The sequence below is a fragment of the Hypanus sabinus genome, chromosome 18, assembly GCF_030144855.1.
Source record: "Hypanus sabinus isolate sHypSab1 chromosome 18, sHypSab1.hap1, whole genome shotgun sequence".
NCBI lineage: Eukaryota > Metazoa > Chordata > Chondrichthyes > Myliobatiformes > Dasyatidae > Hypanus > Hypanus sabinus.
The window spans coordinates 41,155,798-41,178,973 of NC_082723.1; the positions used below are offsets into that span (position 1 = coordinate 41,155,798).

The window sequence follows — 23,176 nt, forward strand, 5'->3', positions numbered from 1 at the left end:
ACTCCACATGACTGCACCTGGAAGCATCCATTTTACTATGTGCCCAGTGCACAGCAACACTTACCTTAATCAATATCCCTTCTGGTGTTTCGTAGCTCTGATGAAAAACCTTCAACCTGAAACGTTAGATTTGTCTCCCTCCCCATAGGCACTGGTTGACCTGCTGATTATTTCTGTCGTTTTCTATTTGTATTCCCTCCCTATGTTGTGCCCCAGAATTAGTGCTACCTGAAAATATTGATTGATGGTTTTCTTACCCTTTGCCTTTGTTATTGGTAAACATGGTGAAAAGGTGAGGTTCCAGTGATCAATACTATTTAGCCCTTCTGCCTCCCACCTCTCAGCAAATTTATAAGCCCTACATTCTCAGTATGGTCAGTAATCTCCATGGAACCTTCTTGAATGTGCCTGGCATTCAGACCAACTACAGTCATGCTCTTATGACACTGCTGCCCAATTTTTGAGCTCCCTGAAGAAAATTTACCACATTAATCACCTGTGATGCACTTTTTCAAAATGCTGGGGGATCTCAGCAGGTCAGGCAGCATCTATGGAAATGAATAAACAGTCGACATTTTGGGCTGAGATCCTTCATCAAGCTGAAGCATCGACTGTTTATTCCTTTCTATTGATGTTTCCAGACCTGTTGGGTTCCTCCACCATTTGTATGTTTGTTACCCTGGATTTTCAGTTCTTGTGTTTATGATTTACCTTTTCCACGTTTGGCTTGTGGCGAGCATAGCAGGTGAGAGAGCCAACAAACTTATAAATATTGATTATCAGTTTAGCATATACATTCGTACATGTAATGAAGTTTTTCATTGTAGTTCAAGGCTGTTTAGTGCTATTTAAAGGAGTTGCGTATCTAAAGAAGTCAGTAGCTTGATACTCTTTTCTGAGTATTGAGTGAATGAACTCGCCTGTGGTGTGACACTTTGAAAGTTCAGTCCTGACACGCAGCACACCCCACGTACCACACGCTGTCTCATTCCGTATGAGGATGAAATGTGGCAGGTTTTGCAAGCCTTTTGCTTGTTTACCCTGCAGCCAAGATTGACCTGAGAGAAGTGGATAAAATTAGAAGAGGCATAAGGAGGATGCGTTGTTGGAATCCTTTTCCTATGATAGGAATATCAAAAACAGGACAGCATAGTAGAGTTTTAAAGAGGATGTGAGGGGAAGGTCACACAGAGAGTGCTTAATATCTGGAACATGATTCCAGTGGAGGTGGTGGAGTTTGATCCAGTTAGTTTAGACAGGCACTTAAATGGGCAAAGCAGAGAAACTTTGTGTAGTGTAAGCAAATGGGATCAGTAAAGATGAATTTGGTGGGTTGGAAGTCCTCTTTCTGTTCTGACAGCTCCATGCCTCTATCTTTAGATTGTTTGGGGTTCTTGCTCGATGCTTTAACTCCACAGCGCTGTGACTGAGGGCGAAAGGACAGCTGGTAAATCCACAGCTGTTATCACACATCCATAGTCAGGGTGTGAGAGGTTACAGGGAGAAGACAGGAGAATGGGGTTGGGAGGAAATGAATCAGCTATGATGAAATGGCAGAGCAGGCGCAATGGGCCAAATTCTGCCATTTGGAACCTTACAATATGTATTACAGTCAATTACTGTTTGGAAATGTTAAAGTCATTGTAATATAGCGAGCCCAACATAGATCACTGTGATAATGACCAAAATTACTTTAGAAATATAGGTTGGTCACTGTGCCAGGGCGGCTCCTCTGGTTTTCAAAGTAGAGCAGTGGGACCCAAGAGAGCATTTAGATCTTTGGTTCTCATCTGAAAAGGGGCGTCCCTTAATATTTATACTGCAGCACCCATCTGAATTTAGAGCTCAAATCTGCTGAGTGATGCTTTACTATAGAACTTCCTTTTATTGTTCACGCCAGTCGAACTTCAGTCAACACTATGTGACCGTCTTGTGTGCACGTGTACATGTGTGTATGATGCACAGAATTGTCTTCATCTATGTGTCTAGCGTTTGTTATGATCTATACAGGTTCATTCAGGATACAAGTGTAAAGGGAAATTAAATAATTGGTACTCCGAGTCTGATGCAGCACAAAAAGTAACCGCAATACCGTGAAGAACACATGCAAAAAAAAAATCGCATATCATATGCATGTCATTCAGTCTATTTGGTAGGATAGTTTTCTCAGGTTAGAGCACTGTGCCCATGGATGACGCATTGTGCAGTGGTTGTGAGTGATCAATATACTGAATATTAGCCAGCTGTTGATGTGGCGGTATCAGCGCCGGACTTGAGGCAAATAGCCCCAAGTTCGAATCCAGCAGGCCCTTGCATGCCTTCCATCCGTGCTGGGTTGACCATCGAGCCAGCAACTCAGCCTCGTAACAAAAAAAAATTCAAATGCCATGGAAACGGCAAAAGTGCCACCCGATGCAATAATAAACTGAATACGTGCAGTTCAGAAATTTGCACTTTCCAGTATGTAGCAAGGCATTTAGAAAGTCATCTTCAAGTGAGATTTTATTTGACAAATCTAGTATTTTTTGATAATGTAATCACTCGATTAGATAATGCGGCACAAATAGATACAGTTATCAGTGCTTTCAAAATCATTTTGGAAAGCACCACAAAATTGGTTGCGGCACAAGTGAAAGGTCACAGCATTGAGGTAATACATGGGCACGGATAATGGTTTAAGGAAAAGAAATAAATGAGCCATTTCCAGGTTGGCAGGCTGTTACTAATGGACTGCTGCGTAGATCAGTGCTTGAGCATCTGTGACTAAATGTAAAATGCTCATGTTTGTTGATAATACAAAGCCAGATGGCTGTGAGGAGGGAATAGAAGGTCTACAAAGAGGAACAAATAGATTAAGTGACTGGGTAAAAATATGATGCAATAACGTGGAAACATGGTAAGGCTATTTGTTTTGGTTCTGTATTCTTTACATGATGTTGCTCATTGTCCCTGTGTCAATGTGCAGACACAGCAAACAGCTTGAGAGGCAAATGGTTTTCCTACAAGAGGATTAGAGGATGGGACTAGGAAATACTCCTGCTGTATGGTGGGACCACACCTTGAGTACCAAATGTAATTCATACCTAAACAAAGCAAACAGGTGCCCAAAAGCACAGCATTAAAGATTGACAAGAAAGGACGAGAGTTGGATGAGTTCATACTCCCTTCTGCCTGTTATGCTGCTGGTGTTTAGGGCAGCAATGAAGGTCCTCCATCTCTGGATTCTTTCACCTCGTCAGTAGCTCACTTTTTTCTACTGACAGTCATGCAAGTCCCGGGTGGAGACTCAGGAATACCATCACACTCAGGTGTAGAAGGATTTGCTCTTTTCATAACAGTTTTGTTTTACCAGTCAGGGTTGTTAGGCCTGAGCTGAACCCCTGAACCTGGAGGGCCAGTAGACCATTCTTAGTCCGGCCTTTACTCTTTGACCTGTTTGGAATGGGTGACCCTATCAAGAGCCAAAGCATAAAGCCCTGACCCCAGCCAACATAGCTCTCTGGGTCATTGAGACGCACAAGCCTCCAAACCATGGCAAGGTTGCTCTTGGAGGAAGTTTATATTCACTGGACTTTTAAATGTTAAGAGGATACGTCCTGACAAATCTTCAATGAATTGTAGAATCCAAGGCAGATTCTTAAGAACATGATTAGGACATCAGGACTGAGATTAAACTTTTCAATAGTCTATCAGTCTTTTGAAGCACCCTGGTCATCCCACTCCACTGGAAGGCTGGTCACTGATTCAGAGCAAGGGGTCTGGGGACCTCACAGGAAAATTGAGCTTTCAAGGACTGTTCTGTGAATTGGGATCTGTTTGAGGGAATTACTCCATATACAGGCTCTGCAGAAATCTTGTGCTGTGTACGTGTACTCAGGTGTATAATGTGCCATCTGAAAAGGGGATAATGTACTCTGTCAAAAGTACGCACAGGGACCTTGTGTAGTGCAGTGCTGTGTGCACAGGGACTTTGTGCTGAATGTAGAATGGGCCATTGTAACAAACCAGTATTATTTCCGGGGAAATTTAATTATGTACAGGAAATGTGTATAGAAATAAAATTTTAGGTCTATATTGTTAGTTTTATTTACAAGGATATTAAGTCTTGGTAGTTCTGACTGTGCTTTCACATTCTGCCTGTAGGTGTCATTTGGAGGTAATATTTTCTGGGCATCCGTCTCCTTAGCTGGTGGGAGAAACACTCTGCGGATCATTGTTGGTAAGGTGAGCTAAGATTTAGCACTCAGTGTTTCTGCTTTGCATTTTACAGGCCCTTCCCCACGGAGGAGACGGCAGTGGATGACGACGATGTCTATCGCAGCCTGGAGGAGCTGGCCGAGTGAGTCTCAGCAGTTATTTATATCATAGCCAAAGCGGTCCTGTAGGAGGATTGATGTCACACAGGGCTGATGTAGGAGTCAGTGGGATGCTAGGAGGGACATTAGACTGGTGGCATATTGAAAGGTATGGGGAGAGAGATGGAGGTTAGGATTAGACTGAATGAGATATTAAAGGATTCAAGAAACAAACAGGAGAGTAGGATCAAACTGGATAGTAAGTCAGGCTGAAGTGTTAATCATTTTTAACTACTGAAGTATGGTAGTTAAAATGTTTAACACAGCAAAGTTTAGAGATTGGTACACCACCTTGGCGGCACTGTTCTAAAGTTTCCAGAAATGGCCCTGGGTATGGGATAGCAATGAAGATTCTCAACCGAGAAAGTGAGGGTTGGAATGGTGGACTCAGTGCGTGAGGTGGGATGCTGAAAGGTTGTGAGTGGAAGAGGTTGGGATGGAGTTGGGGAAGTTCAGGATGGGAAAGAATAAAGGTGTACCATGTAGGTGTAAGTGCAGATTGGGTGGGGATGTATAATTATCTACATGGAGGAGGGAAGACAGACAGAGCATGGTGGATGAGGCAAAATGTGGGTGGTGGTGGAAGGTTGTCCCAGTGGCTTGGCTCTTGCGTTTGGTGGCAAAGTTGTGACAAACCTCGCATGATATGATATCAATGTTGTGTTATGTGGGAATCAGGTACAGAGAATGTTTATCGTAGCAAACACGGCATAAAGAAATAACTACTCAGAGAAAGGCATCATTCATTCATCTGGTAAAAGAGCAAGGCAAATGATCCACATGTTCTCCAGATCTGATATCAAACCTGTTATACTTCATAACTCTAAAACATTAAACAAATTGAAAGAAACACAGAACCAGGAATAATGTATGTAGACTAGTTTCTTTAGTGAGGTGCGCATTTATGACTTGGTGGCGTAATGACGTATGCCATTCACATACTTTTATATAAAGCCCACAACGATTTATTTAAACAAATAAGGAATGGTTAAACAATATATTTACAATATTACTCAGATAGTAAATACATTAAATATTAAATATATGTGATATATTAAATACACAACCTCCTCCCTGCTTAGCTATAAACTCCAATGCATCTCAACTATATACACTGTATACTATATAATAAAGCTACTTTACACACATCCACAGCACAGTACATTTTAAATTGTCCCATTCAGGCCTAAGTATTTAATTGATGTGGAGGATTTCTTACACTTGTGGGATAATATCTTTCCTGACCAAGGAGATCACTCTGCTTGGCAGATGAGATGTGGCCGTGAAGCAATCTCTGGTTCTGGGGTCTTACCCGAGTTGGTTATAGGAGTTGACTCTGCGGCAGCAGGAAGTGGTTCTGACAGCTCTGGGCACTTTTCTTCTGGGCGTGTTGGCATCTTGAACAGTGCACGGCTCCATCTGCTGATCCACTTCAGGCCGCTAGACAAAGCTTCAAGCCAACGCTTTCATTTTGACCATGCTTAGATGACCGCATTGTACCAAAGCTCTTCCAGCACTTGAGTTATCGGCTTAGCTGGTACAACAACTCTCAGTCCCACATAATGTAACCTCCGTCAAGGGCAGGTTCATCCTGGTGCTGGTAAAAATGGGGGAACTGGAATTTCTGTTGCACATTCCAGCCACGTGGAGCTGAGACAGTGTGGGGTCTTTTCTGGTTTCTCTTTGGATCATCTCCACCCTAATAAGGAGACTTTTGATTTGGGGTAGGGAGAATATGTCTGACGGAGTGTCCTCTTCTGTAGATTTTTCAGGTATTTCCTTATCCAAGAGTAAATGGGAATTTCCATGATTAGTTGTCCTCTTTATTTTGATCTTGTACTTGTGTCCTCTGAGAAACAGAGTCCATTTCTGCATTTGTGCTTCTGCTGTTAGTGGAGCACCCTTCTGTGGACTGAAAATGGACACTACGGGGTTGATGATCAGTAATGAGTGTAAACTTCGTCCCATACAAGTACAGGTTGACACTCAAAATCAGACTCACGGCATCTCTGTCAATCTGTGTGTGATTTTTCTCTGAAGCGGTAAGGGAGCGTGATGCAAAGGCTATGGGGTATTCACTTCCATGGCTTATAACATGTGACGTGGCTGCACCTATGCTATAAATCAAGCTTCAATGGATGATGTAGATTATAATGTGTGAGTACAGTGTTTGGTGTTGCCATTTCCTTTTCCTTTTGGAAAGCCACCTCACACTTCTTTGTCCATTGCCATTTCTTCCCAATCTGTAGTAATGAGCTCAAGGGGTGAGCACCGTAGCCAGGTTTGGCAAGGACTTTTTATAGTAATTAATAAATGCTGAAAACGACTGCATCTGTGACACATTCCTTGGCCCTGGTGCACCCACCACTGCTTGAATTTTCTCAGCACACCTGTGTAATCCTTGTTTGTCAAAAGTGTGAGCACAGTAAGTGATGCTTGGTTTAAAGCAGGGGTCGGCAACGTTTACCACTGAAAGAGCCAATATGGACCCATTTCCCACAGAAAAGAAAACACTGGGAGCCACAAAATGAAATAACACTGCATACAACGGTTTTTTTTTGCCTTTATGCTATGTATAAACAAACTATAATGTGTTGCATTTATGAAATTGATGAACTCCTGCAGAGAAAACGAAATTACATTTCTGCATGCAACAAAAACATTTTGAACTCCGAAAAAAAGACGTTGGGTTGAAGGTTACTCCGTAGGTAGCCTACCTTGGATCGAAGAATTAAAAGAATGCACGCACTGGCGGGTGTCAGGCATTGGCAGTTGTGATGTATATTAATAGCGATAAAAAAACACGTTGTAGCGGTGTGCTACACGCAGCGCTAAAATAAAGACTGCAGTCAAAGGTAACTTTATTCGAACTAAACAGCCTTGCTTTAAAGCCTCCCTCAACCTGTCCCCGTGGCCGCGGATGCTCCAAAAGACACGTACTCACAAACCCCCGTAGGCTATCTCCCTTAGCCGGAACGGTGGCTAATTGTGAGCCGGTTCGGATGTGCCAGGAAACGGTGTCTGCGCAAAGTTTTCAGATTGTACAAGATCACCATAATCTTCAAATTTCGAATTACATTTCAAAAGCTAACAAACCACAGGGAGCCGCATCACAGAGATCAAAGAGCCGCACATGGCTCCGGAGCCGCAGGTTGCCGACCTCTGGTTTAAAGAATTCACACTTTTTTCATTGTGCTCTGGGGCCATAATCTTCTGATCTTTTTAACACCGTCTTGGGATTTTGAAGATGGTTCTCGTCATCCTTCCCAGTAACAACGATGTCATTCAAGTAACACTGAGTGCCTGGGTAGTCTTGCAGCAGCTGGTCCTTACCTTTCTTCCAGAATGCAGGTGTAAATGCAACCCCTAAAATAAGCCTGGTGTAGCAATAAAGTCCTTTGTACGTGTTTATAGTGAGAAACACTTCAGACTCTTCTTCCATCTCCATCTGTAGGTAAGCCTCAGCTATGTCCACTTTACTGAAATGCGTCCCTGCAGAAAAGTTTGTTAAAATCACCACAGATCCTGACAGACCCATTCTCCCTGTCTACTGGAACCACTGGCATTGCCCAGGGGCTCCAATCAAATCTGGAAAGAATTGCTTCAGCCTCCTTGCAATATAGCTCACTGGCTACTTCATCACAAATGGTATAAGGAGCCGGACACGCTTTGTAAAACTTGGGGCGTGCATTTTCATTTAACACTATTTTACCCTTGATATGTTTGCGTGTTCCAATGCCTTCCTTGAACAGTGCTGTGCCACCATCTGGTACCTTTCTTACTTGGCTTTCAGTTGACTCTGTTGCAGGGAGTGTGGCATGCAAATGGTGCATGGATCTGAAATCAAGTTATAGTTGTCTCAGCCAATCATGTCCACACAATGCTGGCCCTCCTATTTTTACCACATGCCAGCCCATTGTGGCTTGTTGGTTGCTGTATCGCATTGTTACAAATGTCGTTTCCACAGGAGGTATCTTTTCTCCAGTATAAGTTCTTACTTGGATATCTGCAGGCTTTAGTTCAGTATCTTTGAAATGCATTCAAACTCATTTTGTGGAATGACTGAAACATAGGGACATAAGAAATAGGAGCAAGAGTAGGCCATCTGGCTCGTTGAGCCTACTCCGCCATTCAATAAGGTCATGGCTGATCTGGCCATGGATTCATTTCCATCTACCTGCCTTTTTCTCATAACCCATAATTCCCCTGCAATGCAAAAATCTATCCAACCTTGTCTTAAATATATTTACTGGGGTAGCCTCCACAGCTTCATTGGGCAGAGAATTCCACAGATTCACCACTCTCTGGGAAAAGCAGCTCCTCCTCATTTCCGTCCTAAATCTACTGTCCCGAATCTTGAGACTATGTCCCCTAGTTCTAGTCTCACTTACCAGCAGAAATAACTTTCCTGCCTCATCTGTTCCTTCATACTGAAAGCTGAGCCAGTGTCCAATTCCATTCTAGACTGATCTGCTGTTCACTTCCGGTGTAAGCCATATTGCTTGCTCCTATAAATTTTCACATTGTAATTCTCGAGGCTACTCAGTCCTGTGTCACTCTCTTCACAATTAGATATTTATTTATTTAGAAACAAAGTGCAGATTAAGCCTTTCTAGCCCATTCAAGCTGCATCGCCAAGTAACTCACGGCAACTTCCAGTTTAATCCTACCTAATCACGGGACAATTTACAATGACCAATTAACCTACTAACCGGTATGTCTTTGGACTGTGGGAGGAAGCTGGAGCACCCGGAGAAAACCCATGCATTCCATGGGGTGGATGTTCAAACTCTTTACAGAGGCTGTTGGTTTTGAACTCCGAGCTGTGATGCATCAAGCTGCAATAGCATTGCACTAACTGCTGGGCTACCGTGGTGCCCTAGCATGCAGATTAGGCTCCTTTTCAAACTGCAACGTGACTTTTTATCTTTTTCTCTTCCCAGTTCAGTCCATTTATTTTTGTTTGCTGATACACACTTTGTCTGTGTCGTACTTTGTTGCATTTTCTGCAAGTTTCGCCTTTAAACCAGCATTGCTCTGGTTTATGTGAGCCCCTGTCAGAGTGGTAACACAATTTGTTTGGCCAGGCAAGTTTCTGTTCAGATAGTACAATTATAACTGTGTTAGCTGTTTCCATTGATCCAGCAATTTCAAATGCTTTTTTAAATGTGAGTTATGCTTCAGTTAGGAACCATTTTTGAATGCTTTCTTGTAAGATTCCACAAACTAAATGATCTCTCAGTCATAAGCCATTCATGGAACTGACAATGCCCAGACAATTTGTTCAATTCAGCCACATATGCTGAAATGGACTCCCCCTCCTTTTGATTCTGCTTATGAAATCTAAAGTTTTCTGCAATCAACAATGGTTTCAGTTCTATGTGCTGCTTCGTAACTTTAAGATATCAGCAAGCTCATTCTGAGTGGTTCGGTTGGAGCAGTTAAACTTCTCAGCAATCTATATGCTTTCCCACCTGTTATTTTCAGTAAAATTGGCACTCATTTCTCACTGGCTGTTCCATTTGCTTAAAAATACTGCTCAATTCACTCCTTATACATCAGCCAGTTATCCATTGTGCAATTGAACGTATCTATCTTTCCGATGTACCTAGCCATTTCTGCTCTTTTTAAAAATTTATGATTATTTTCAACCAGTACTTATTGATCATGAACCCATGAATTCTTCTGTTTTTTGCCTTTTTTTAAACTCAACCATCTTTCTCCTCTTGCAAAGAAAAAAAATCATGCAGTGATTTATATTCAAACTCAAATGTCTGGTTATGCTTTTTTTAAAAACTCAAATGTCTTGCTGCAGGTAGATAGTTGTCTCGGTTTCGTTTAAAACTTCCTCGACCCACTGTTATGTTACGTAACACCAAAATATTAAACCAATTGAAAGAATACAAGGAGCCCGGAATAATGCGCGTACTCCGGTTTTGTTTTTACTTTAGCAAGGTGCACACTTTTCACATAATGGCGTAATGATGTATTTCATTCATGTACCTTTACATATGAATTATTTAAACAAAGAATGCTAATAATAATATATATTTACAATATTACTCAAAATATTACTGATATATTAAATACACATAAGAAGCTTTAGCTTTCAGGAGGCACAGAGTATGACAAATAGGTTCTCTTTAAGCATTGTCCTGTGCACAATTCATAACTGCAATAGATTAAGAGGCTTTGGCACATTAGCAGTTGATGCCCATAGCCTACTCTGGTTCTGGGGATGGAATGCAAAATAGTTCCTTGGTGAGTTTGCTTCGGGACGTGGATGACCTCAGATATTTGCACGGATCAGTGGATGGAACATTACTACACACTGCACCAAACACAACTAACCCCTGATATGCCATCGTGTCTCAGGCAGACTCAGTATCAGCCTCACACTGAACAAAAGCCTTGCTTAATATCAAACGCACTTTGAAGATTTCGGGGCTCACTAGCTGCTAGCAGTGGATAGGGTTAACAGGGTTTGTGTTTAGGAAGCTACAAGGTGCTTTATGCCAACAGCTTGCGCATGTCTAATACTTTTAAGCTATTGCCCGAGGTGCTCAGATGTTAACTACAGATGGATAACCTTCATCAGCATTGCATTCATGGGACTTAAAAGCCTCTGGCTCCTTGTTCACAATGTCATGCTGGGGAATTCTTGATAAACCAAATGGAGTCAGGCTGTGAAGCCCACAAAGCATTTCCAGGAAATGTTGACCTGTGGCTTGATCAGAATGTGCTCCACAGATTCTCAAAACCTCAAGCCTTAATTGTGTCTGCCTTTACAGATTGACTGTTGGGAATAATTCATGGAGATTGATTCCTCACTCAATGATGTCACTTTCCAGTGCAGAACCTGGACTGTATTCTATATTTTCTATGTTTATTTAATGTTAAGTGAATGGAGCACAAATTGAATGAAATCCCATATTCCCACTTTAAACTGTCCCTGGGCTCTATCCTCGATTCCAGATCCATACTTCAACTCTAAAACCCTTTCCGGGGCACAGTGTTTCTAATGTGTTTCATTTCTCCAGCGAGCACGACTTGGGAGAGGATATTTACGACTGTGTTCCATGTGATGATGATGGTGACGATATATACGAGGACATCATCAAGGTGGAAGTCCGGCAGCCAATGGTAAACACTCTTGATCTCTGCACAGCTGATAGTGTGGGAGGGAGGGAGGGAGGAGGGAGGAAATCAACGAGACTGAAGGCCCTGAGTGTTTAAACAGGAGTCACACACAGCTGACATGCTTCATTTCAGTCCTTAGTTCAGTTGGACTGTCTGGTTTTTCTCTCTCCCTTCCTCTCTGTAACTCCCCTCCTATCCTCTCTCATTCCTCACCTCGTCTCATCCTCCCCTCCCCAGGCCTACCTTCCCACACTGCTCTACCCTGGCCTCCTTTTTTCATGTCTTCACCTCCTCTCCCCACACTTGTATCCCTCCTGCTCAGTCACTGCATCACCCCAACTGGGCTTTGCCTCAGAACCAGAGTGTTGCCATTAGAATATTGAGCTATGTTGTGCAGAGGACCATCATGTGGCCCTTCCAGTCTGCTTCAGCATTTAGTAGGATCGTGGTCAATTCAATGTGCCTCAAATCTGCTTTCTGTCTTTGCCCTCAGGCATTGATGAAATCGTACAGAAATCTGGCGACTCTGCACCTAGTATACAGTTTTGGTACAATTATTTAAGGAAAGATATATAAGTAGGGATGACCTCATCTAATTTCTGAAATGAGAAGGTTGTTTTATCACTAATGGCTATGTTAAACCTGGATTCTTTCTTCAGAAAAATGAGGTGGATATTCTTGAAACATAAAATCCCATAGGGGTTTGACGAAGTCGTTGTGTACTAGTTAGCTAACGGAAGAGTTTCAGTACTGACACATAGTTATAAGATAAGGTGCAGTCTTTTAAAATTGAGATACATTGTAATTTCCTCTTGCTGTCTCTGGAATACTTTGCCCAGGAAATTTGTGGAGCTTTGACCCCACCCCTGGCCCGTGCTGTGGTACTCATTGACCACCATAGCATTGAAACATCATGCCAACCTGGTCTGTCAGGTTCCACACTTTGTACCACTCTGACTGAAGAAATTTCCCCTTGGGTTTCCCTTAAATATTTCATCTTTCACCCTAAACCTATGACATCCAGTTCTAGTCTCATCTGTCTTGAGGGGAGAAAGCCTGCATTGCATTCATATGGTTATAGGTAATTATTTTGGAAGACTGGAGAATTGGGGTTATGGTGAACTGACACAACATGGGAATTCACGCCTGGGGCAAATCTACCACATTCATATTGAATGGCAGGGCAGGCTTGAGGGGCCAGGCGGCCTACTCCAACTCCCATTTTCTTATCTTTTTACGTTTTTGCACAGTTGCAGTAGGACTTCCTTAATTTAATACTGTTCTTTTGTTCTTCCTTCCAAAATTCACCTTTCTCTTGATATATTTCAGTTGCCAACATTTTGTCCATTAACATCCTAACAAATATTTCTCTATAAGCTATTTATGTCCCTGTTTCAAATTGCCCTCCCATTAATTCTTATGTAAACTCCACATATGGTTTACACCCTTATGCTTCTGCTGTGACACCCAACTGGTTATCATTGCTCCTTAATGCTATTCACTGCTCCTGCCCCTTAGCCAATTCTGTATCCATGCCTGCAACACCATGGACTCTTCGTTGCAACTTAACCTGTTGTGAGGCAAAGCTCCACCAATTTTTGGGTTGTCCACAAATTCACAAATCGGCCCGCCAACATATTTTGTCTTTTTGACTGTGACCCAGCATGCTTGAAGACTTTGAATGTAATTTTCACTGTCACTTACATATATGATAAAGAACAGAGGTTACAGACCTCCCGTCAGAATAACTCGTCTCTACCCTCTATTGCCAAGCTGAGTTTGAATCCTGTCTGCCAGGTTTTTATGAATCCCATGGATCAGCCTTCCATGAAGGACCTTGTTGAATGCTTTACGCATCATCCTTTAGGACATTTTGTTTGCCTAATGCCACTTTGGTCGACACAGTGATGGTATCCCTAGTGTTGTTCAGTACAGGGCACTGTCATTGTGAATATGTGTTTTTCATTCATCTCTTTACTGGATGTGAGGCTGATGATAATTTATTACCTGTGATTAAAGTGCACCTTCCATAAAGAGGGAATGTATGGATTAATGTGCAGGGTTTGCAAGGCTGTGCAGTGAGCTGTGTCGCTGGTGTTATTTATTAGAGCTCTTTATGTTTTTGATGCTGCAGATTAGGTACATGCAGGTAAGATAACGTGCACTCAATCCTTCTGCCTGTCAGTCCTCTCCTAAACCTGTGTTCCTCATGCCCCCATACACTTTGTCCGTCAGCACTCCGTGTTAAAAGTGTGTGCTCTGTTTTGGAATGGCATTGCATGTGACCTTGGACAGCTCTATGCCAGTGCTAGTTCCAGCACATGATCTGATCCGATTCGATCAGCAGACTTGGGTTGTGATCTCTGGTGTACTGGAGCAGCCTCAAAATGTTGTCTGTCTGATAAATATTCCCATTTAATTTGTCTTTTGACTGTGACCCAGCATGCTTGAAGACTTTGAATGTGATTTTTCACTGTGAGAACCTACTTACTGCTGATGAAATGATTCTATAAAGCAGCCGAGGGTGGTGGAGATGGCCAGTGCCAACTACATATCGGCTATCTCCACCACCCGCCTTCGGGCATTATCCCATCTCCTACAGATTCTGTGTTCTCTTTCATCTCCACACCCTTGTCACTTCACGTTTGCTCTCTCTTCCCCCACAGGCCGTGTCCTCTTTCCCTTTCCTCTTCATGTTTTACTTGCTGCCCCCTCCCCTCTGGTTTTCACCCACCCATGCTCCTCATGACCCCAGCCACAGGCACCTTTACCACTCCCCCAACTTTTGTAATAAGGCAGATTTTTTTTTTGTATGTGTTATTGGTCTAACAGAAGCTGGGGATGACAGAGGATGACAAGAGGAACTGCTGCCTCCTGGAAATCCAAGAGACAGAGGCCAAGTACTATAAAACGCTTGAGGACATTGAGAAGGCAAGCATGCTGGGATATTTGATCACTTTCTCCCCCACACGCGTGCCTGCAGAACGGTTATCCCAACACTACTACAGCTTAGGGTGCCAGAGTTGGGAGTGCAATTCCGGTGCTGTTTGTTTGTTTGTTTTCCCCGTGACCGCATGGGATCCCTCCTGGTGTTCCGGCTTCCTCCCACTGTCCACAGGCGTACTGGTTAGAGGCTAACTGGTCATTGTAAACTCTCCTGCGGCTAGGCTTAAATAGGTGGGCTGGAAGGACCGCTGTATCTCTAAACAAACAAATAGATAGATTTAAAATGTTTGAGATCCTGGAGCAGTGATTGAAATGGGTGCTGGCTTGAGGTGCACGCCTTAGCTCCACTGTAGGAACTAGGTTTGTGTTCCGCCCTTCAGACCTACTGCGTGTGATGTCAGATGAGTAGGTTAGTCCTGACCCAGCTAATAACCGAGGTGCATCTAACACAATCTGACTCGTCCAATCGGAAAAGTTGCAATTATGCATTGCTAAAGACAGCTATTGCTGCTCCGGGAGCTTTACTTTGATTATGTAGTATTGTTCCTTCCCTGAGAAAGTGTGGCAGTAGCACTAGTCTATCCAACTCTTTGTTGGACTAGCCCTGAAATGTTTGGAGGGCAAGTTTAGAGGTAAATCTTACATCTTTTCCAAACTGTCCAGCAAGTTGTTAAGGCATATCTAATTATATTCCATACATTTGCATTCATTTCAGAAATAAAACAAAAATCCCACGAGCTTAGAGAATACATCTGTGATTATCTAAAGCTATTGATAATTAATTAAAGGGAGGAGCTTTTATATTGCTCGAAAGATGAATAGTCTGAGGACTAACTTCCTGACACCTCAAAATTTTTCCGCCATCTTCAAGGCACACAGCAGAAGTGTGGTGGAATACTCTTCTCTTGCCCAGAATAGGTGCATTGCCAATAGTATTCAGGAATCTGATCAGCATTCAGAACAAAGCAATAATCTTCCTTGGAACATTTCCACCACCTTTTATTCCAATTTATGCCCTCCACCACCTGCCAAAAATAATTATTATCCAGAAAATGCATTGCAACCTCTTACTTATCTACAGCAACAGCACCTCCTAAGTCCCAGACATTGACCACCACGATGGACAATGTGGTTTAGCAAGTTCATGAGAATGCTATCACCTGCAGGTTTCCATCTAATCACACGCTATCTTCACCTGGAAACATATTACTGCTCTTTCATTGTGACAGTGTCTAAATCCCCAACCAGCAAAGTCGTGTGCGTGCCTTTACCAGAAAGTGTGCAGTAGTTGAGAAGGTCACCTCCATCTTCTCAAGATCCATTAGGAGTTGAAATTAATGCTGGCGTTCCTTGTGACGCTACTCCCGATAAAATTAATAAAAAATAAAACCAATGACTCATGATTGAGAAAACTTCTAACACTTGAACCAAATTCTGGCTCAGATAGGGTGTTATCACTGAGCCACAGCTGATAGTTCTAGCTACAAAAGTTACTGCAGATGCTGGAAATCTAGACAACCCATACTATGTGCTGGAGGAGCTCAGCAGGTCAGGCAGCATCTATGGATGGGAATAAACAGTTGAAGTTTCAAGTTGAGAACTTCATCAGGAATGGAAAGGAAGGGGGAAGAAGCCGGAATAAGAGGGTGCGGGGGGGGGGGGAGGAAGAATTACAGGTGATAGATGATAGGTGAAACTGGGAGAGGGGATGAAGTAAAGAGTTAGGAAGTTGGCGGAAGAGGTAAAGGGTTGGAGAAAGTGGAATCTGATGGGAGAGGACAGAAGGCCGTGGAAGAAAGGGAAGGGGGGGTGGAGCACCAGAGGGAGGTGATGGGCTGGTAAGAAGAGAAGCTGTGAGAGGGAAACAGGAATGGGAGTGGAGAAGGAGAGTAGGGAAGGTCAAGAAATTGATGTTCATGCCATCAGGTTGGAGGATACCAAAATGGAATATAAGGTGTTGATCTTCCAACCTGAGTGTGGCCTCATCGTGACAGTAGAGGAGGCCATAGACTGACGTGTCGGAATGGGAATGGGAAGTAGAATTGAAATGGGTGACCACTGGGAAATTCCACCTTTTGTGGTGGACAGAGCATAGGTACACAGTGAAGTGGTCTCCAAATCTACGTCGAGCCTCACCGATATACAGGAGACCACATTGGGAGCACCGGATACAGTAGATAACCCTAATGGACTCACAGGTGAAGTGTCGCCTCACCTGGAAGGAGTTTTGGGGCCCTGAATTGTAGTGAGGGTGGAGGTGTAGGGGCAGGTGTGGCACTTGCTCTGCTTGCAAGGATAAGTGTCAAGAGGGAGATCAGAGGGAAAGGATGAGTGGACAAGGCAGTCACATAGGAAGTGACCCCTGTGGAAAGCAGCAAGTTGGAGGGAAGGAAAGATGTGCTTGGTGGTGGGACAGGTAGAGCTTTTGCCTACAACATTAGTGCTCAATTTCGTTCTTGATCAGGAGGCCACAGGTATGTGCACAGAGACTTGAGTATTGTAAGAACCTTTTTTGAGAAGTCTCAATGCTTATCACTGTTTACTTTTTCCATTATAGAATTACATGATCCCATTAAAGGCTGTCTTGAACCCCCAGGAAATGGAAGCTATCTTCATTAATCTGGAGGTATGTGCCTCCAGTCTATGCCAGCTGTGAGAAGAAACGAGGGATCTCATTTGCTGTGTTTGCCAGAGAACTCTGTTGAGGGGGAAGGGTATCCATGTCGCTTGGGGTTCTTTCGTTGGGACTTGGGGTATATATGCTGCTTTGGTGGATGGGACAATTGAAGGAGGTGGTTGTGATGGGGATTGGGATACATGTGCTCTACTAGGGTGTTTCCTGGTGAATACTGAGATAGGAGAGTGTATGGTGAGGATAGAAATGTGGGTTTTGGGACAATGCAGGAAGTCGAAGAACTTCTACAGTAGGAGTTCCTCTCTCCACTGTCAAATCGCAAGTTATGTTTACTTAACAATTGAATCTTAAAATTTTAATGGGACACACATGTAAGGATTCAAAAACAAAATGAAGCATTGGGCTGAATCCATGTAGTTGTGAGTGGCACCATTTCTGTTCAGATATTGAAATGGAAAAAAGTCTCAGACCAGGGCATGCACATTGCAAGTCCCCATGGAGTCGGATCTCAGAGCCCTGTGTTGCGGTAGCTCCCCAATGTTATATTGGGGAATTACTTTTCAGACGTGTGACAGCCTGGTTCTGTATCTGACAGCTCATGAATGAAGGGAAAGGGATTAGGAGGCAAATAGAAAGGTAAGTTTAGTTCACTGGTTTGAATGATTTATACATGTTTTTATGTGTTTTTAGTTAATTTTATTTTTCCATTGTTTCAGCTTTTATGGTTTTAAATGTTTGTGAATGTTATTGTGATTTTAAAATCTCTCAAGCCCGTGAAGACTTTGAGAGAAGAGAAAACTCTACGCCAGCTCATGACTTTGCCAAATCCTGCCAGAGGTGTTCTGGAGGTGGCACTACTGCACTTCATTAATTGAGGAGAGCATCCAGAGATTCTTCATTCTCAACGGTGCTCAGAGAGCAAATTTGAAAGATGGAATTGTGTCAACTCCACATGATCTTCTCCTGCCATTGAAGGCAGAGGATGTGAGGGAGGGAGTCTGAAAGGTGAAGACCAGCAAGCATCACTCTTTGCCTTGAGATCCCCGAAGATTAGCTTCTATTCCAGAATTCACTCCATGGACCAGGATGCGGTGTGTTTGCACTTCTTCCATCAGGGAGTACGTAGTCAACATGAGGAGAACTAGAATGGAATCAGAATGAGGTTCACTATCACCAGCATGTGTTGTGAAATTTGTTAACTTTGCAGCAGCAGTTCAATGCAATACATAATATCGAAGAAGAAGAAAAAAATATATGAATAAGTAAATCAATTACAGTATACGTATATTGAATAGATTAAAAATCCTGCAAAAACAGAAATACTATATATTAAAAAAGTGACGTAGTGTTCCTGAGTTCAGTGTCCATTTAGGAATCGGATGGCAGAGGGGAAGAAGCTGTTCCTGAATCGCTGAGTGTGTGCCTTCAGGCTTCTGTACCTCCTCCCTGATGGTAACAGCGAGAAAGGGGCATGCCCTGGGGGCTGGTGGTCCTTAATAATGGACGCTGCCGTTCCGAGACACCGCTTCCTGAAGATGTCCTGGGTACTTTGTAGGCTAGTGCCCAAGATGGAGCTGATTAAATTTACAACCCTCTGCAGCTTCTTTCGGTCCTGTGCAGTAGCCTCCCCAACCCCCCATACCAGACAAAGATACAGCCTGTCAGAATGCTCTCCACGGTACATCCATAGAAGTTTTGAGTGTAATTGTTGACTTGCCAAATCCCTTCAAACTCCTAATGAAGTATAGCCGCTGGCTTCCCTTCTTTATAGCTGGATCGATATGTTGGGACCAAGTTAGGTCCTCAGAGATCTTGACACCCAGGAACTTGAAACTGCTCACTCTCTCCACTTCTGATCCCTCTATAAGGATTGGTATGTATTCCTTCGTCTTACCCTTCCTGAAGTCCACATTCAGCTCTTTTGTCTTACTGACGTTGAGTGCCAGGTTGTTGCTGCATCACCACTCCACTAGTTGGTATATCTCGCTCCTGTACGCCCTCTCGTCTCCATCTGAGATTCTGCCCATAACGCTTGTATCATCAGCAAATTTATAGATGGTATTTGAGCTATGCCTGGCTACACAGTCAGGTGTATATAGAGAATAGAGCAGTGGGCTAAGCACACACCCCTGAGGTGCGCCATCGTTGATTGTCAGTGAGGAGGAGATATTATCACCAATCCGCACAGATTGGATTAGTGTGAACAGATGCTGCTCAGTATGGGCCAAAGGATTTGTTTCCACCCTGAATAATTTTCGGATTGAGTTTGAAGAAATCAGATAGCTGAAGATATGTGAAGCAAAATCTCTCACCTGGATGGGTTAGAACAGAGGGTTTTTTTTCTGTGCTTTCCGTTATGTTATGTTCACCACCCAAGTGGCAGTCAATTTGAGTGACTAGTCTCTGTGGGAGAGTTGGACCCTCCATAGTGTGATTTATGTCTGCTGGCAATTGCTTGTTTAGCAATATTATTTCTGCCTCCGTTTCAGGAATTAATCCGAGTGCATTACAGTTTATTGAGAGCCATCGATCTGGCTGCAATCTCGGGAGGCTACACACTCTATAAAGTCTTTCTGGATTTCAAAGAGCGGTAAGTTTTCCAAATCCAGGGTCTCTCAATGCACGTTCAGTCGATATCTGACTCTATCTGTCGTTTTTATCGTATCACCCCTGTGTGTGTTACAGTATCTGTTTATGTGCCGCTATATAGTTCAAAGTAAATTTATCATCAGTGTATGTACAGTACATCATCATATACTACCCTGAGATTCACAGTGGACCGAAGAAATACAATAGAATCAATGAAAAACTACAAAGACTGACAAAACAATGGATATGCAAAGATGTACAAACTGTGCAAATAAAAAGAGAAAATAGTTAATAATACCAAAAACATAAGTTGTAGAGTCCTTGAAAGTGTATGTGAGTGAAGGTGAGTGAAGATGTCCATGCTGGTTCAAGAGTCTGATGGTTGAAGGGGAATAACTGTTCCTGAACCTGGTGATGTGGGACCTGAAGCTCCTGTACCTCCTTCCTGGTGGTAGCAGTGAGAAGAGAGCATGACCTGTATGATGGGGGTCCTCGATGATGGTAATGCTTCTTGTAGATGTGCTCAGTGGTGGGAGGGCTTTGCCTGTGATTGCAAGTGTGTCTTTGTCCCTGCTACTGTAAAACTCTACTGTTGGAACTATTAGAGCAGTTGCCTCACTGCTTCAGTTCAGTCCAGACTGTGGTTCTTCTTCCTGTGTCTGCTGGTGATTCCTCCAGGTGCTCTGGTTTTCCTCTGTATCCCAAAGATATGCAGGTTGGTAGGAAAGTTGATCACAATAAGCTGGCCCCAGTATATAGATGACAAGCAGAACTGGGGGAAGTTGATAAGCATATGCGGGTAATTAAAATAAAATTAAATTAATATACAGTAAATATAAATTGGTGATTGATACTTGGTCATTGAGTCATAAAGTACAGCATAGCAACAAGCCATTCAACCCATCTAGTCTATACTGAACCATTTCAACTCTACTCCCATTCACCTGCACCGGGATCATAGCCCTCCATACCCCTACCATCCATGTACGTATTCAAACTTCTCTTAAACGTTGAAATCAAGCTCGCATGCGCCATTTGCGCTGGCAGCTCGTTCCACGTTCTCATGACCCTCTGACTGAAGAAGTTTTCCCTTAAACTCTTCACCTTTCACTCTTAACCCATGACCTGGGTTTAGACTCACCTACCACAATGGGAAAAGCCTGCTTGCATTTACCCTATCTATACCCCTCATAATTTTGTATGCCTCTAACCTATTCAGCCTTTCCTCACAACTGAGGTCCTCCAGACCTAGCCACATCCTTGCAAATTTTCCTTGTACTCTTTCAACCTTATTTACATCTTTCCTGCAGGTAGGTGACTAAAGCTGCAGACAATAATCCAAAGGAGGCCTCACTAACGTCTTATAGGGCAAGTACAGTAGTGTAGAGGTTACCACAATGCTCTACTGTACCGGTGATCTGGGTTCAGTTCCCACACTGCCTGTAAGGAGTTTGCACGCTCCCCCCCCCCGTGACCGTGTAGACCTCCTTCGGGTGTTCCGGTCCCTCCAGCAGTCCAAAGACGTACTAGTTGGTGGGTTAATAGGTCATTGTAAATTGCCCCGTGATTAGGCTAGGATTAAATTGGGGGGTTGCTGGGTGACACAGCTCGAAGGGCCAGAAGGGCCTACTCCACGTTGTATCTCAATAAATAAATTATACAACTTAAAGGTGTGGACTCTTTGTTTGTCGAAGTCCTGTTCCCATTCTCTATCTCTCTATGATTCTATAATAGATCTGTGTATGGTTATTGAACAGTGTGTCACTGGTGCCACACTGTGTTTTTGTCTGTCGTTGTATAATTGAAACTTAGTCACACTGACCTCCTTTCTCTCATATTTTATGGGTCTGTCTCTATCAATGTTCATAACTCTTGTCAATTTGTTTACCCTGTCTCTGTCGATATATGGATAAATTCTATGGCATATAGCTTCACGCCAGTCTTAGCATAGTGAAATGTTTGTATGTAAAATAAACTGGTCAAGTGAGCAGTGGTTAAAAATGTGGGTGTCTTTCCTTAATTATTTATGCTCCTCCTGATATTCAGGAAGACCATTTCATAGATTGAAGTTGTAACTGTTCAGCAGGTTATTATTTACTGAAAGTTTCCTGGCTTTGTTGACTGTGAGGTTTTCACTGCTAATTATTTTCATGCAGTCTCACACTTGCCTGCAATTAGCAAGTGCCAAATTGGATTTAATTCCAAATGTGTGTAGGAAAGTTTTCTGTAATTGCTGCTCTTTCTGGAATATTAATCACCTGCCATTATTGCAACTTCTCAGCAATGTGGTGCCAGAGATTTAGCTATGCAATTAAAGAATCCTACTTCCTTCTCCCATAAATCACCCACAGCGTTGTGCCAACCAAACTCGGAAGCAGCTGTCTCCACTGTCACCATGGGAGAGAACTGATTATGGGATTGTCTTAGGATTTCTAATTACTTCTTGAGACAAACTTCACTTCTATCACAAGCTGTGTGAATCCAGACAGCAGACCAACACCACTTGGTTTGGCTTCTCCTACCACATTGTCAGCCAGTTTCTCTTCCATTCTTGTGTGAAACTTCTCACCTCACGAGCCCTCAATCCTCCTGCCACTGCCCCATCTGACAACTCTACCCCTTATAGCCCCTCCTATTATATTTGACCTCTTCTCACTCAATCTCACCACAGTCCATCCATCTTCCCCAACCTATGCTAACACCCATCCCCTTTGCCCCACCATGTCTCAGTTCATTCTCCGTACAAACACACACAAAATGCTAGAGGAATTTAGCAATCCAGGCAGCATCTATGGAGGGGAATAAACAGTCGACATTTTGGGCCGAGACTCTTCATCTGAACATTGATTTCTGATGGAGGGTTGGCCTGAAACATTGACTGTTTATTCCACCCCATAGATACTGCCTGACTTGCTGAGTTCCTCCGTATTTTGTGTGTCTTGCTCAAGATTTCCGGTATCTGCAGAATCTCCATAGTACCCGATCCTTCTATCCCACACAAATCAGCACTTTACCCATTCCCATATCTAAATCTTAACCCTCTCCACACCTCATATGACAACTGTTCCAGACCTCATCTGATAATCCTTGTTACCATACTATATTGTGTCTCTCCACACTCTCTGACCTCCTCATCCCACCCTGTACCCACTTGTATCCTTGGCCTGCAGATTCTGCACTGCATCCAATCTCCTCACCGCCCACTGCAATCCATTCTCCCCCAAATTCTAGTCCAGAAGGGTTAAGTATTGATCACTGGCAGAAGTCCCTTGTCCTTCTTGGACGATCCCTCGTATCAAGGATTCCTTGTCTCTGCTCTAGTTCTGTGGGTTCTGAAATGGCAGATAAGGCCAGTGTAAAATGACCAGACTCTGCCACAGGTCTGGACAGGGTGAGAGGACGGGTGCTTAGTTTGGGAAGAGATACGCTCCTACCACTTTTGTGTTCTTCCAAGGAAAGAATGTAAGGTGCAGGAGCAAACCAGTGGGCCCAGGAGCCCCCTTTTCCATTC

General features: G+C 43.2%; 1 protein-coding gene across 5 annotated transcripts in view; it reads left to right on the forward strand.

The window, feature by feature from the left end:
* vav2 (vav 2 guanine nucleotide exchange factor) overlaps window positions 1–23,176 on the forward strand; it is a 199,361-nt gene that overhangs the window by 116,133 nt on the left and 60,052 nt on the right. For all 5 annotated transcript variants that reach the window (XM_059994267.1, XM_059994271.1, XM_059994268.1 and 2 more), the window contains exons 4-8: window positions 4,271–4,339; window positions 11,396–11,498; window positions 14,328–14,426; window positions 16,999–17,067; window positions 19,566–19,666. In XM_059994267.1, the coding sequence (XP_059850250.1) occupies window positions 4,271–4,339; window positions 11,396–11,498; window positions 14,328–14,426; window positions 16,999–17,067; window positions 19,566–19,666 (441 nt within the window). The remainder of the gene's footprint in view (window positions 1–4,270; window positions 4,340–11,395; window positions 11,499–14,327; window positions 14,427–16,998; window positions 17,068–19,565; window positions 19,667–23,176) is intronic.